Source organism: Dama dama, chromosome 2 (genome assembly GCF_033118175.1).
Source record: "Dama dama isolate Ldn47 chromosome 2, ASM3311817v1, whole genome shotgun sequence".
In the NCBI taxonomy this organism is placed as follows: domain Eukaryota; kingdom Metazoa; phylum Chordata; class Mammalia; order Artiodactyla; family Cervidae; genus Dama; species Dama dama.
The window spans coordinates 6,148,902-6,163,311 of record NC_083682.1 but is presented as its reverse complement, the minus strand read 5'-3'; the positions used below and the strand labels follow the sequence as shown (position 1 = coordinate 6,163,311).

At 38.7% G+C, this 14,410-nt stretch overlaps 1 protein-coding gene across 1 annotated transcript in view; it reads left to right on the top strand.

Moving 5' to 3' along the window:
• TOP6BL (TOP6B like initiator of meiotic double strand breaks) overlaps nucleotides 1-14,410 on the top strand; it is a 78,092-nt gene that overhangs the window by 37,336 nt on the left and 26,346 nt on the right. Inside the window, exons 3-6 of the mRNA XM_061162889.1 lie at nucleotides 2,742-2,851; nucleotides 10,372-10,455; nucleotides 12,487-12,542; nucleotides 13,454-13,525. Of these exons, the coding sequence (XP_061018872.1) occupies nucleotides 2,744-2,851; nucleotides 10,372-10,455; nucleotides 12,487-12,542; nucleotides 13,454-13,525 (320 nt within the window). The 5' untranslated portion in view covers nucleotides 2,742-2,743. The remainder of the gene's footprint in view (nucleotides 1-2,741; nucleotides 2,852-10,371; nucleotides 10,456-12,486; nucleotides 12,543-13,453; nucleotides 13,526-14,410) is intronic.

The following is a 14,410-nucleotide window of genomic DNA, read 5'->3' as shown; positions in this document are numbered from 1 at the left end:
TAAGAGGCAATGATCAAACCATCCCCACGAAAAAGAAATGCAACAAGGCAAAATGGTTGAGGAGGCCTTACAAATAGCTGAGAAAAGAAGAGAAACTAAAGGCAAAGGAGAAAAGGAAAGATATACCCATCTGAATGCAGCATTCCAAACAATAGCAAGGAGAGATAAGAAAGCCTTCCTAAGTGAACAATGCAGAGAAATAGAGGAAAGACTAGAGATCTCTTCAAGAAAATTAAAGATACCAAGAGAACATTTCTTGCAAAGATGGGCACAGTTAAGAACAGAAATGGTATGGACCTAATAGAAACAGAAGAGATAAAGAAGAGGTGGCAGGGATACAAAGAACTATACAGAAAAGATGTTAATGACCTGGATAACCACAATGATGTGATCACTCACCTAGAGCCAGACATCTTGGAGCGTGAAATCAAGTGGGCCTTAGGAAGCATTACTACAAACAAAGCTAGTGGAAGTGATGGAATTCCTGCTGAGCTATTTCAAATCCTAAAAGATGATGCTCTTAAAGTGCTGCACTCAATATACTAGCAAGTTTGAAAAACTCAGCAGTGGCCATGGGACTGGAAAAGGTGTTTTCATTCTACTTCCAAAGAAGGACAATGCCAAAGAATTTTCAGACTACCGTACAATTGTGCATATTTCACATGCTAACAAGGTAATGCTCAAAATTCTCCAAACCAGGCTTCAACAGTATGTGAACTGAGAACTTTCAGATGTTCAAGCTGGATTTAGAAAAAGCAGAGGAACCAGAGATGAAATTGCCAACATCCATTGGATCATAGAAAAAGCAAGGGAATTCCAGAAAAACATCTACTTCTGCTTCCTTAACTATGCTAAAGCCTTTGACTGTGTGGACCACAACAAACTGTAGAAAATTCTTAAAGTGATGAGAATACCAGACCACCTTACCTGTCTCCTGAGAAACCTGTATTTGGGTCAAGAAGCAACAGTTAGAACTGGGCATGGAACAACAGGCTGGTTCAAATTGGGAAAAGAGTATGTCAAGGCTGTATATTGTTACCCTGCTTATTTAACTTATATGCAGAGTACATCATGTGAAATGCCAGGCTGGATGAATCACAAGCTGGAATCAAGATTGCCAGGAGAAACATCAATAACCTCAGATATGCAGATGACACCACCCTAATGGCAGAAAGTGAAGAGGAACTAAAGAGCCTCTTGATGAAGGTGAAAGAGGATAGTGAAAGGCTGGCTTAAAACTCAGCATTCAAAAAACTAAGATCATGGCATCCAGTCCCATCACTTCATGGCAAATAGATGGGGAAGCAGTGACAGATTTTATTTTCTTGGGCTCCAAAATCACTGCAGATGGTGCCTGCAGCCATGAAAATTCAGGACTGATATCCTTGAGGATTGACTGGTTTGACTAATTAAAATTGATTTCCACCCAAATAACTTCTCATCCTTTAAGGAAATTCTTAAGATTTCTAGAGAATTCCAATTTATTGACAAAACTTTTTCTCATGTATCTACATTTGTTTTTCCCATTCTGTATTGTATTACTACTTCATAGGATTCAGGAACAATTTTTTCTTATTTCACAGAAAGGTAATTGAATCACAGGGGGAAAAGGGCGTTGCCCTAGGTCAGAAAGTCAGTCAGTGGTAAAACCAAGTACTGATGCAACTCATCCTGGTTTAGTGCCAATTTCATTAAACTTCAGTGCAGCGTAACCTTGCTGCCATATTATCTTGGGCTTTGTGACCAAATTGTGCTTGAAAAACAAACTAATGGCAAGAAAAAATATAGTACCTGTTGAGATTGGTAGCTAGAACTTGATCTTGGTAAAATTTATACTTTCTGAGATGGTTAAAGCTTTATTAGATACATAGTATGAATGCTTTAGAAAAAAGTTGTGTCATTATTATAGGATATATTTTATTATTAAAATTTTAAAGTTGAATTCTTATGTAGTATCAACATTGTCAGCCTCATTTATAAGGTAGAACTTGTAGAGACTGATGTATCTTTATTCATATTTAATTTTCCATTTAACACTATTGTAGAGGGGGACTAAGAGATGGCATTTTATAAAATTAGAAATTTGGTTTTTTTTCCCTTTATAATATTACTGCCAGAGTACAGAAAGTAGGAAAGATAGTGCATACTTTGAAGTTCTGTTTGTTAAATATGATCCAGGACACACTGATGCTTTGTGTAAAGAGTTCTAAATTGATGTATATAAATATACCAAGTAGTTAATTGACAATTGAATTAGCAAAAGTTTGCTTTTCTTTATTAAAGGACAGACCATACAGTATTAGGTCAATGCCTGAGAGGGTCATTCTTGAATTTTTCTGCTTTAAGTTCTAAGTTAGCTCACTTACTGGATTTGTATTATTAAACAGTGAATTGATTTATTAAAAAGTATAAGAATATCAGTTAGAACTAGCAGCTCAGAAGATTTCTGGCATTGGATATGACCTTGTGGAAATGAATTGAAAATACAAATTGATTTAGTGAATTTTCAATTTGTGTAAAATTGAAAACATGAGATTAAATATCTTAACCCCATAAAGTAATTCTAAATGTTCAATCAGTTTGCTGATTCATAGCCATTTCCAGTTGTATTTAAAATTCTGCAGATAATCTTTTCATCAGGGAAAAGCCTTCTTGACTCATTAGTTTAATGGACAACTGCAGAAACTATGGTGCTTATCCAAACTGCTTGTTCTCTGTTGTTGCCATTTCTTCTCACACAGATATGCAATCCATACTGCCTGGATTCTTTGCAAACCTGAATTGGACTTCAGAGGAGGCCAGCCATTCTCAGGATACATCAGGGCTAAGACCCTTCCAGGTGATTTTTGAGGCAAGTTTTGCTATGGTTCTATAAATTAATGGTGTTTTGATTCTTATTTCTCTACAAATGTAATAACAGGAAAGAAAAGTTTAGGTCCTTTATAGAACAAAGTTGAAATAAGGCATTGGTTCCCAGACTTCCCTAACAGATTTTAAATCACTTGGAAGCTTTGAAAATAGTGATGTTTGTGTTCTACTCTAAGAGGTTATGATTTAATTGGTCTTGGGTGTTGGATTAGTCTGCTTGGGCTGCCATAAAAAAAAATACCACATGTTGGGTGGCTTAAACAACAGAAACTTATTTTCTCATGCTTCTTCATGAAGTTACAAGTCCAAGTTCAAGGTATCTTGTCATCATTTGCTCACATGATCTTTCCTCTGTACATATGTGGAGAGAGAGCTTTCTGGTGTCTCTTCCTCTTCTTACATGGACAGTCCTATCAGATTAGAGGGCCACACTTATGACCTCATTTAACCTTATGACATCCCTAAGGCCCTGTCTCCAAGTAAGTCAAAACAGTGGCTAAGGCTGCAACAGATCAATTTTGGGGAATACAATCCAGTCTGTAAGAGGTGTGGCCTGGGCTTTGGAATATTTTTAGAATCCCCGATAATTCCTAATGTGCAAGTGAATTTGAGAACCACTGAAATAAACCATTATTTGATTTTGGATCTCGTGAAGAAGAAAGCAAAAATGGATGCCCAGTGCAGATCCTATTTAAATATTTTTATTAGGTTGGTTTAAAGATTTTTATTGATTTATTTGTAGCCCAGATTTGTGAGAGTGACAATTGAGTCCTCCATTCCCATTATCAATTCTCTGATCTTTCCTTTCTCTGAACTGGTGGAGACATAGACTATTTTAAACACTCTCCCAAAAAGCACTTGGGAGGCTGTTCTCCATGTTGGAACAATTATATCCTTCTTCTAAAAGGAAATGAACATGGTATCAGGACAATAGATATCCCTGGCTATGCCATATCTTGTTTAGGGGAATGAAGGGTAAATAATTTGGAGCAGTTAATGGTTAGTCAAACAGAGGCAAAAGGAGAAGGGGGCAGCAGAGGATGAGATGATTGACTAGCATCACCAATTCAGTGGACATGTTGTTGTCCAGTCCCTCAGTTGTGTCCAACTCTTTGCAACCCCATGGACTGCAGCATTCCAAGCTTCTCTTTCCTTCACTACCTCCTGGAGTTTGCTCAAACTCATGTCCATTGAGTCAGTGATGCCATCCAGCCATCTCATCCTCTGCCATCCCCTTCTTCTCCTGCTTCAGTCTTTCCCAGCATCAGGGTCTTTTTCAGTGAGTCAGTTCTTCCCATCAGGTGGCCAAAGTATTGGACCTTCAGCATCAGTCCTTCCAGTGCATATTCAGGCTTGATTTCCTTTAGGATTGACTGGCTTGATCTCTTTGCTGTCCAAGGGACTTTCAAGAGTCTTCTTCAGCACCACAGTTCAAAAGCATCAGCTCAGCCTTTTTTATGGTCCAACTCTCACATACATACATGACTATTGGAAAAACCATTGCTTTGCCTATATGGACTTTTATTGGCAAAGTGATGTCTTTGCTTTTTAGTACACTGTATAGATTTGTCATAGCTCTTCTTCCAAGGAGCTTTTAATTCCTTTTAATTTCAGGGCTGCAGTCACCATCTGCAGTGATTTTGGAGCCCAAGAAAATAAAGTCTATCACTGTTTCCATTGTTTCCCCATCTATTTGCCATGAAGTGATGGGACCAGAAGCCATGATCTTAATTTTCTGAATGTTGAGTTTTAAGCCACCTTTTTCACTCTCTTCTTTCACTTTCATCAAGAGGCTCTTTAGTTCCTTTTCACTTTCTGCCATTAGGGTGGTGTTATCTGCATACCTGAGATTGTTGGTATTTTTCCTGGCAATCTTGATTCCAGCTTGTGATTCATCCAGCCCCGCATTTCACGTGATATCCTCTGCATATAAGTTAAATAAGCGGGGTGACAATATACAGTCTTGACGTACTCCTTTCCCAATTTGAACCGGTCCATTGTTCCATGTCTGGTTCGAACTATTGCTTCTTGACCCCAAAACAGGTTTCTCAGGAGACAGGTAAGGTGGTCTGGTATTCCCATCTCTTTAAGAATTTTCCACAGTTTGTTGTGATTTAGCATAGTCTTTAGCATAGTCAGTGGAGCAGAAGTAGATGTTTTTTTGGAATTCCCTTGCTTTTCTCCATGATCCAACAGATGTTGGCAATTTGATCTCTGATTCCTCTGCCTTTTCTAAATCCAGCTTGTACATCTAGAAGTTCTCAGTTCATGTACTGTTGAAGCCTAGCTTGAAGGATTTTGAACATTGCCTTGCTAGCATGTGAAATGAGCACAATTGTACCATAGTTCAAACATTCTTGGGTTTCCCTTGTGACTCAGCTGGTGAAGAATCCGCCTGCAATGCGGGCGACCTGGGTTCAATCCCTGGGTTGGGACGATTCCCTGGAGAAGGTAAAGGCTACCGCTTCAGCACTCTGGCCTGGAGAATTCCATGTACTGTATAGTCCATGGGGTCGCAAAGAGTCAGGGACTTTCACTTTCACTTGAACATTCTTTGGCATTGTCCTTCTTTGGGAGTGGAATGAAAACCGACCTTTTCAGTCCAGTGGTCACTGCTTAGTTTTCCAAACTTGCTAGCATATTGAGTGCAGCACTTTAACAGTGTCATCTTTTAGGATTTGAAATAGCTCAGCTGGAATTCCATCACCTCCACTAGCTTTGTTTGTAATAATGCTTCCTAAGGCCTACTTGACCTCACACTGCAGGTGAATGGCCACACTATCGTAGTCATCCAGGTCATTAAGACCTTTTTTGTACCGTTCTTCTGTGTTTTCTTGCCACCTCTTCTTAATATCTTCTGCTTCTGTTAGGTCCTTGATGTTTCTATCCTTTTTTCTGCCCATATTTGCATGAAATGTTCCCTTGGTATCTGTAATTTTCTTGAAGAGATCTCTAGTCTTTTCCATTCTATTGTTTTCCTCTATTTTTTTGCATTGTTCACTTAAGAAGGCTTTTTATCTCTCCTTGCCATTCTTTGCAACTCTGCATTCAGCTGAGTATATCTTTCCCTTTCTCCTTTGCATTTCAATTCTCTTCTTTTCTCAGCTATTTGTAAGGCCTCCTCAGAAAACCACTTTGCCTTATTGCATTTCTTGAATCTGAGCAAATTCTCGGAGATAGTGGAGGACAGAGGAGCCTGGCATGATGCAGTCCACGGGGTTGCAAAGAGTCAGAGAGGACTTAGCAACGGAAGAAGAAGAAGAACAGTTATAAAACTATTCTTGTCAGGTAGCAAAAACAAAACAAACAAACAAAAAGCCACTTGATTCCAGTGAACCAAGGAAAACAGTGCTAGAAAAGGAAATCATGTATTTTACTCAGTCTGAACAAAAAGTGATAACTCTTATACTTAACATATGTATTATTTAAGCCTCCTGACAACTCTATGAAGTGGTTAGGACAAGAATTTCAGAGAATTTGACTGACTTTCCCAAGGTCATTCCATAGTTAAGTGACAGAATCTGAATCAGAGTCTTACTCATATTGACCAGTGCTGTTTCAATATTTATTCATTCTGTTAGGTACCTGCATTTGTTGATGATAGCTTCACTGTCCTAGAAAGAGTCCCAAGATGTTACTTGATCCCAAGGAACTTGCAATCTAGGAATATCAAGGAAATGATAGATAAGTAAACAAATAATTACAATACAGTGTAATAGAGATTTTTCTGGGTATAAGGAGTTCAGAGATGAAATAATAAAAAATTATCATCAGAGTGATAAAATTTCTCTTTTTTTCCCTATTGCAAAAGCAGTGTTTCTCCCAAGAAAGTCAAAGTGTACATTGAGAGCACAGGTAATCTGACTTAATCAAGGTGCATGTCTGGGTTCATATCTTTTCACGTAAGAGTGGGCTGTTTCAGTTTAAGGTTTCCAGAACAGTACACCTCCAGTCTATGGCTGTGGGAATTGGTGATTGGAAATAAGTAGAGGTCAAGGTCATTGGAGCTGGGGAGGTCAGAGAATTTTGGGACTAAGTTCTCACCTAGACTGGTCATCTGCTTGGATGTGGAAGTCAACCAAGATGATGACAGGACTTAGAGTACAGAGGACGACTGAACTTAGTGCCAGTTAATCAGTTGGTGATCGGTGGGGAGAGGTAAGAGTAGTATAACCTCAGAGGAACAAGGACTTCCTGAAAGCATTTGTTCTGTTATATCTCATTGTCTTTGATACTGTGCAGCCTTTAAACAGATATTTGAATGAAGAGAATGAGAAGAGGAAAAGGGGAGGTTGTGAAAAGATTTCATCATACATGTATACTTCAAGTGGGGAGAAGGGTCAGGTAACAAGGTTTATAGCAAAGGCTGATGAATGGAGACATCCGTGAAAAGGCGGTAATAAGTGATCCACTGCTTTGGGCATGTGGGGAAAGCTAATTCCAGGGAAGACTGAGGGAAAATTTCGTTTAAGAGAGATGCTGGTGGGACTTCCCTGGTGGTCCAGTGGTTAAAACTCTGCACTTCCAGTGCTCCCACTGCAGGGGGCATGCATTGAATCCCTGGTTTGGAAACTGAGATCCCACATGTGGCGCCAGGTGGCCAAGAAAAGAAAAGATTGCTGGGTTTTGTGTTTATGCTCAGTCCTGCACCTTGGAGTCCATTAGGCTGGGTAATATGTCCTTCAAAAACAATTTGATTTTGCTAGATCTTGACAGATTTATCCATTTTTGTATTCATTTTTGTTATAATAGTAAATGATACAATGACTAGAGATATACATGTAGCCATAAAAACATCTATCTCTGTGTTTCTCTAATATTATCGATCATTGGGGTACTTACCTATTTAAGCAAAGAAAGAGACACTGACATTCTCTTACAAAGTCATATGGAGGACATAACTGCATAAGTTTATATTTAAAAATATACCTCCCATAATCTGTCATGTGATTAGACTTGTATTTAAAGGTAACGACTGAAACATATGATTCAGTGGTAATTTCTGCTGCCCAGGAACGGCAGCATATGTTTTTCCTGACAACATATAAGTTCACTGTTTCTGAAGGTACATTAGGCCTGGGGTATTGGCTGTAAAAGACTGTGTAGTGTCTCTTCCTCCCTCCCCCCATCTCTCTCTTTCTCTCAATAATTTATGAGTCGGTTTTAAAAGGAGCTATTTGTTTTGTGTTAACTATCCTCTGCTGACCTGACGTTATTTCACTTTATATTCTCAGTCTGGATTAGGTGCCAATCATTCCTGTGTATTTCTTTAGCTTCTCTTACATGTTTAAATCATAAAGCTTCTTCACATTATCTTATAAGTTATTTATTTCCTCTTTCTCTTCTTAAATGTAACCTCTTCAAATTTAGAGCTGGTTTTACTTATCTCTGTAAGCCTAGGCACATAATAAACAACATTAAGTGTTTTATCAATGAATAAATACATATACATATTCACTAATCATATGTAAGCATTGCCCATAAGGTTCCATAAGAAATAATAATAGATTACGTAATATCTAATTCAGATAGCTATATGTACAAAAAATGAGCTTTCTTGGAGAGGTAGCCTGTATAGTGAAAGGTGGGCTTTGGAGTTACTCAGATCTAGGTTTGAATCCCAATTCTGCCAGTTAATTAGCTATGTGTGACCTTGGACAACTTAATTAGCTTCTTTAGTTTCATTAGCCTCACCCATAAAATGGGAATATCTTCTACTTGTATGTAAACTGCTTGGCATGTAGCAGGTGTTCAGTAAATGATAGTTCCCATCATTATTAATTGTAGAACCTTCCTGGTAGCTTTTCAAGGAACTTTCACTTGTTTGGTTGCCTTACTGCTAGATATAATTAAGCCCTTTATATGATACACCCTATAATCACTAAGGTTACAGAAGTTTGAAACTGTTCCAAGAAGTTATTTTTGAAGTGTTAAGTATGGAAAATGCTTTAAAGAGACCATTGCTTTTCTGCATTTGAACACTTTATAATAAACATTTTAAAAATAAGGATATGACTGTGGTATGTATGCTACAGTTAGTGTTTAATTACTGCCACTTATACATGTTAATAATCCTAGATTTGTTTCCAGATTTTCTAATAATCCCCATACATTTTTCTAATATTGTCAAGTATTTTTATGATAGTTATTCTAATCATCCCCACTCATTGTACAGTTATTGATCTTTTTTCAGTGAACTTATAAAAAAAGTATTACAATAGTTTATTCTTCTCTATTAGATATTTACATGTATTTTTCTTTATTGTGTTGAGATTTTGAAATATGGGACCTTTTTTCTCCTTTAATAAGTACCTAGTTCATGACTCTGTATTCTCTGAGCCACTAATAAAAACTTACTGATTTCTGACTCTATTTCCTCTTCATTAACTTCTCTGGTTTCTAGGAGACACCTTCTAACTATGGTTTTTAGGTACATTACATTAAATGTAAAGGGCTTCCCTGATAGCTCAGTTGGTAAAGAACCTGCCTGCAGTACAGGAGACCCCAGTTCAATTCCTGGGTCAGGAAGATCTTCTGGAGAAGGGATAGGCTACCCTCTCCAGTATTCTTGGGCTTCCCTTGTGGCTCAGCTGGTAAAGAATCCACCTGCAATGTGGGAGACCCGAATTCGATCACTGGGGTGTAGTATAGGAAAGTGGTTAAAGCTAAAGCTTTAGAGCCAGATCAGCAAGACCTTGGCAAGGTTGTTTAACCTCTTTGAACTTTTTTTTTTTTTTTTTTTTTATGGAGGGCTTCCCTTGTGGCTCAGCTGGTAAAGAATCCATCTTTTATGCATAGGAGACCTGGGTTCAATCCCACTTTCATTCACTTTCTGAGCACAAACCTTCTGACTTTTGAGTTTCTGCTTTACAGCTTTTCCTTAAAAATAAATGTTTGGATGAACAGATTAAGGTTTAAAATTAGGTTCTTTTTAATGTCTGCTACTTTGACTCCATTGAGATTCTTCGGCTTTTTAAATTTTATTTATTTATTTTTGGCTGTGCTGAGTCTTCATTGCTGACATGGGCTTTTCTCTAGTAGCGGCAAGCAGGGGCTGCTCTCTAGTTGTGGCGCGTGGGCTAATTGCAGTGACTTCTGTTGGTGAGGAGCACAGGCTCTAAAGCACATGAGCTTCAGTAGTGGCGGTGCCTGGGCTCTAGAGCACAGGCTCAGTAGTTGTGGTGCACAGGCTTATTTGTTCCATGGCATGTGGGATATTCCCGGATCAGGGATTGAACCCGAGTCTTCTGCATTGGCAGGCAGATTCTTCACCACTGAGCCTCCAGGAAAGCCCCACTGAAGTTCTTAATGCAGAGTAACCCTCACTAGGATAGTAGAGTTAAGCTAGGGTTACTCTTCTCAGCTCCAGTCTAAATTACTTTTTTCCCCCTGGATGTCTGAAAAGCTTTCTGAGGTGTAGTTATTTTTATAAGAAGAAATACCATAATTTAATTCATTTGTGCTCTTGAGTTTGTGCTTATGTGGTGGATGTTTTTGTTATAGGCTGATGTAAACCCCAGGACTTTGATGACAGATAGTCTGGTTATCAAGAATTTTTTACGCAAAATCATCTCTGTGCTCCCCCAGGTAAGCTGTTTTTTTGCACAATAATGATTCTCTTGTTTAAGTCATGTGTTTTTAAAAGACCTCTACTCTGTAGGTCATGGGAGGATCTGATTGGTTCTCTTTCTTTTTATGACAGTGATTAAAAGTTTTAATATTGAATTGGTTTGGTTCCTGTATTTCTAAGGCAGGCTTGGTATTGGCCATGTGATATCATTGAGAGCCTGTGGATATAGACAGAACTTTGTTTTAGATTCATATTTTCACTACCTTACTGTTTTATTGTATCACTTTGAATACCTTGTTTCCCTCCTCTGTGCTTCTTTTTTCTTTTAAACCTGGATAATAAACTGCTGATTATCTCCTTCTTTTCTAAAGTGACTATAAGAGTAAATAAGGAAATTCTGACTTTAAACTCAGGAGAGCTAAAATTTTTATTATTACCTGTAGTTAGAAATGTTCATAAAGTCACAGCAATTAAGTATGCTGTATAACTTCCCCTGTTTTTCTTGCAGGTTTCCTACTTTTTATGTCTTAAGCAACATTCAGTCTTTATTGTTAGCCAATCTCTATTCCAAGTGTTCACCACATATTCGCTCATTCAGCTCTCCCAGTACCCCTTGTGAAGTAGGTTTTATCATCATCATCCCCATTTTACAGCCAAGGAAACTGTGGTGCGGAAGTTAAATAACTTGCAGAGCCACGATTTGAAAGAAGACAGTCTGGCTCTCGAGTCCCTTATTACCCATGATATTATGTAGAAAGAAAAAAATATAGGTTGAAAGTAGAAAATAATTACAACAGTGAAGTAAACTGGAGGGAGAACATAAGAGTCCGATGGGGATAGGAGAAGAAAAAACAAAGAAAAAAGCTTGGAATTTCCATATATGAAAACAGTGGAAGCAGTAGAGAGAGAAATGGATAATTCTTTAAGAAGGCGAGAAGAGATCCATTAGGAGAACAGCAGAGGACAAAGGGTAATATTTCCTCATCAGCTGAGTTCTATTGTTCAGTAGTGTTCGACTCTGCGACCCCATGGACTGCAGCATGCCAGGCTTCCCTGTCCATCACCAACTCCTGGAGCTTACTCAGACTCATGTCCATCGAGTCAGTGATGCCATCCAACCATCTCATCTTCTATCGTCCTCTTCTCCTCCCGCCTTCAGTCTTTCCCAGCATCAGGGTCTTTTCAAATGAGTCAGTTCTTTGCATCAGGTAGCCAAAGTTTGGAGTTTCAGCTTCAGCATCAGTCCCTCCAGTGAATATTCAGGATTGATTTCCTTTAGGATGGACTGGTTCGATCTCCTTGCAGTCCAAGGGACTCTCCAGAGTCTTCTCCAACACCACAGTTCAAAAGCATCAGTTTTTCGGCTCTCAGCTTTCTTTATAGTCCAACTCTCACATCCATACATGACTACTGGAAAAACCATAGCTTTGACTAGACGGACCTTTGTTGGCAAAGTATTGTCTCTGCTTTTTAATATGCTGTCTAGGTTGGTCATAGCTTTTCTTCCAAGGAGCAAGTGTCTTTTAATTTCATGGCTGCAGTCACCATCTGCAGTGATTTTGGAGCCCCCAAAAATAAAGTTTCTCACTGTTTCCATTGTTTCTCCATCCCTTTGCCATAAAGTAATGGGGCCAGATGCCATGATCTTAGTTTTCTGAATGTTGAGTTTTAAGCCAACTTTTTCCCTCTCCTCTTTCACTTTCATCAAGAGGCTCTTTAGTTCTTCCTCACTTTCTGCCATAAGGGTGGTGTCATCTGCATATCTGAGGTTACTGATATTTCTCCCAGCAATCTTGATTCCAGCTTGTGCTTCATCCAGCCCAGCATTTTGCATGATGTACATAATCTGTGACTAATTAGAACTCTAAGGTAGAACTCAGTGTATCTAAGATTCATAATTTGAACACAGACAGGTATTAATTATGTTTAGGGAAATTGCAGTGGAGGACAAAGGTGATATAAAGAATATCTTCTTTAGGAATTGAGTATGGGAGCTTTTAATCCTTGTTCTGGTTCATGTTAAATATCACACCCCATTTATTTTGCAGATTAGATTTAATTTCAGTGTAAAGGTGAATGGAATCCTCTCCATGGAGATCTTTGGGTAAGTCCTTAATCCCCGACTTAAGTTTATGCAATGGTTCTACATTTTTTCTGTCATTATTGTCCTATTTCCAGTGGGTTCACAGTTTGATTTCTTGACTCAAAGTCACTTTAAAACTTATTTTCCAAGACTCCCACATTTTCTTATTCTAGATTAGCTTTTTAATGAGTAAGTAGATTAAACCTTTCATGCCTTTCCCTTTCACTGGAATGAGTAAACTTAAAAATAACCATTTTCCTCTTGGTTGTGTGTGCTCAGTCACTCAGTTGTGTTCAACTCTTTGTGACCTCATGGACTATAGCCAGCCAGACTTCTTTGTACATGGAATTTCCCAGGCGAGAATACTGGAGTGGGTTGCCATTTCCTATTCCAGGGGATCTTCCCGACCCAGGGATCAAACCTGTATCTCTTGAGTCTCCTGCCTTGGCAGGCAGATTCGTTACCACTGCGCCATTCCCTTGGTTAGTGAAGTGAAAGTCGCTCAGTTGTGTCCAGCTCTTTGCAACCCCATGGACTATGCAGTCCATGGAATTCTCTAGGCCAGAATACTGAGATGGGCAGCCTTTCCCTTCTCCAGGGGAATCTTCCCAACCCAGGGATTGAACCCAGGTCTCTCGCATTGCAGGTGGATTCTTTACCAGTTGAGCCATAAGGGAAGCCCAAGAATCCTGGAGTGGGTAGCCTATCCCTTCTCCAGGGGATCTGCCTGACCCAGGAATCGAACCGGGGTGTCCTGCATTGCAGGCAGATTCTTTACCAACTGAGCTATCAGGGAAGCCCCTTCCCCTTGGTTAATTGGTTACCAAATTCCAGTCATCTCTGGAGTTGGTACTAATGGGCCAAAATTTGTATCAGGCAGAAATTGTTCTTAGAATCTTTAAGATATGGCTTAGCTTTTCTTTACTTTGCAGGGCAGAGAACGAACCTACTTTGAACCTGTCGAATGGAATTGCTCTTGTCGTAAACTGTCAGCATTACCTGAGGTGAAGGGGAAAGCCTTGTCCCGCTCCATGTTTTACTCTTATTATGAGTATGAATATGGGCAGAAATTGAAAATGGTTTCAGTTGTCAATTCTTAGTGCCAAGTGTCAGATTCTCTGTAAGAAAAGTGAAAGTAAAAAAATTTAACCTATCTGTATTGAAAGCTATTATTATTCCTGGCTCCTTGAATGTATTCTTATTTACCTGAGGGCATGCATGTTCCTTCTGCTCTCCGTGCCTTAGTTTCTTCTGTGAATGAATCAAAACAAACTCTGCTAATTCCAATTCCATTTAGGCATGAGAAGAGAGAAATGACTTTAAAAGGTTACTTGCACTCTTGGGTAGAGAGATACTATGAATACAAAGAAATTCTTTGTATATTATTGTGTATTAGCATTTTACATAGGCTTAGAAATCATCTTTCTTCCCACCTCCACCTTTTTCAGACTACAAAAAAAAAAAAAAATCCATGGAGGAGGTGGAAAATAAATGGAATAGAATCCTGTGCTTTGCCTTCCTGTGCTATCCAATTACTGCAGAATCCAAAGTGAACATGAATTATAGCAAGACAAAGCCTGACTTAGGTTTAAGTCCAACTAATTTATTCTTTCTTCAGTAGTTTCTGCCTCTACTTATATGCCCTGAGTCAATACTGGTAGCCATAGGATCTTAAGGCTTGAAGAGGCTGCCTGTGGTTTCTCAATCTGTTTTCTTACTCTTGCTCAAAATTACCTCTCCAACTAGAATATGTTTATTCTTTAATATTTGCAGGAAATAAAACCCTCATTCCATATCTTTCTTTAGTAATCTTCTAGCATCATACAATCCCTGCAGGTAGACAGCTTGCTATCATAGATTTACTGAAAGAGTTTAAGCCTCTAAGCCAG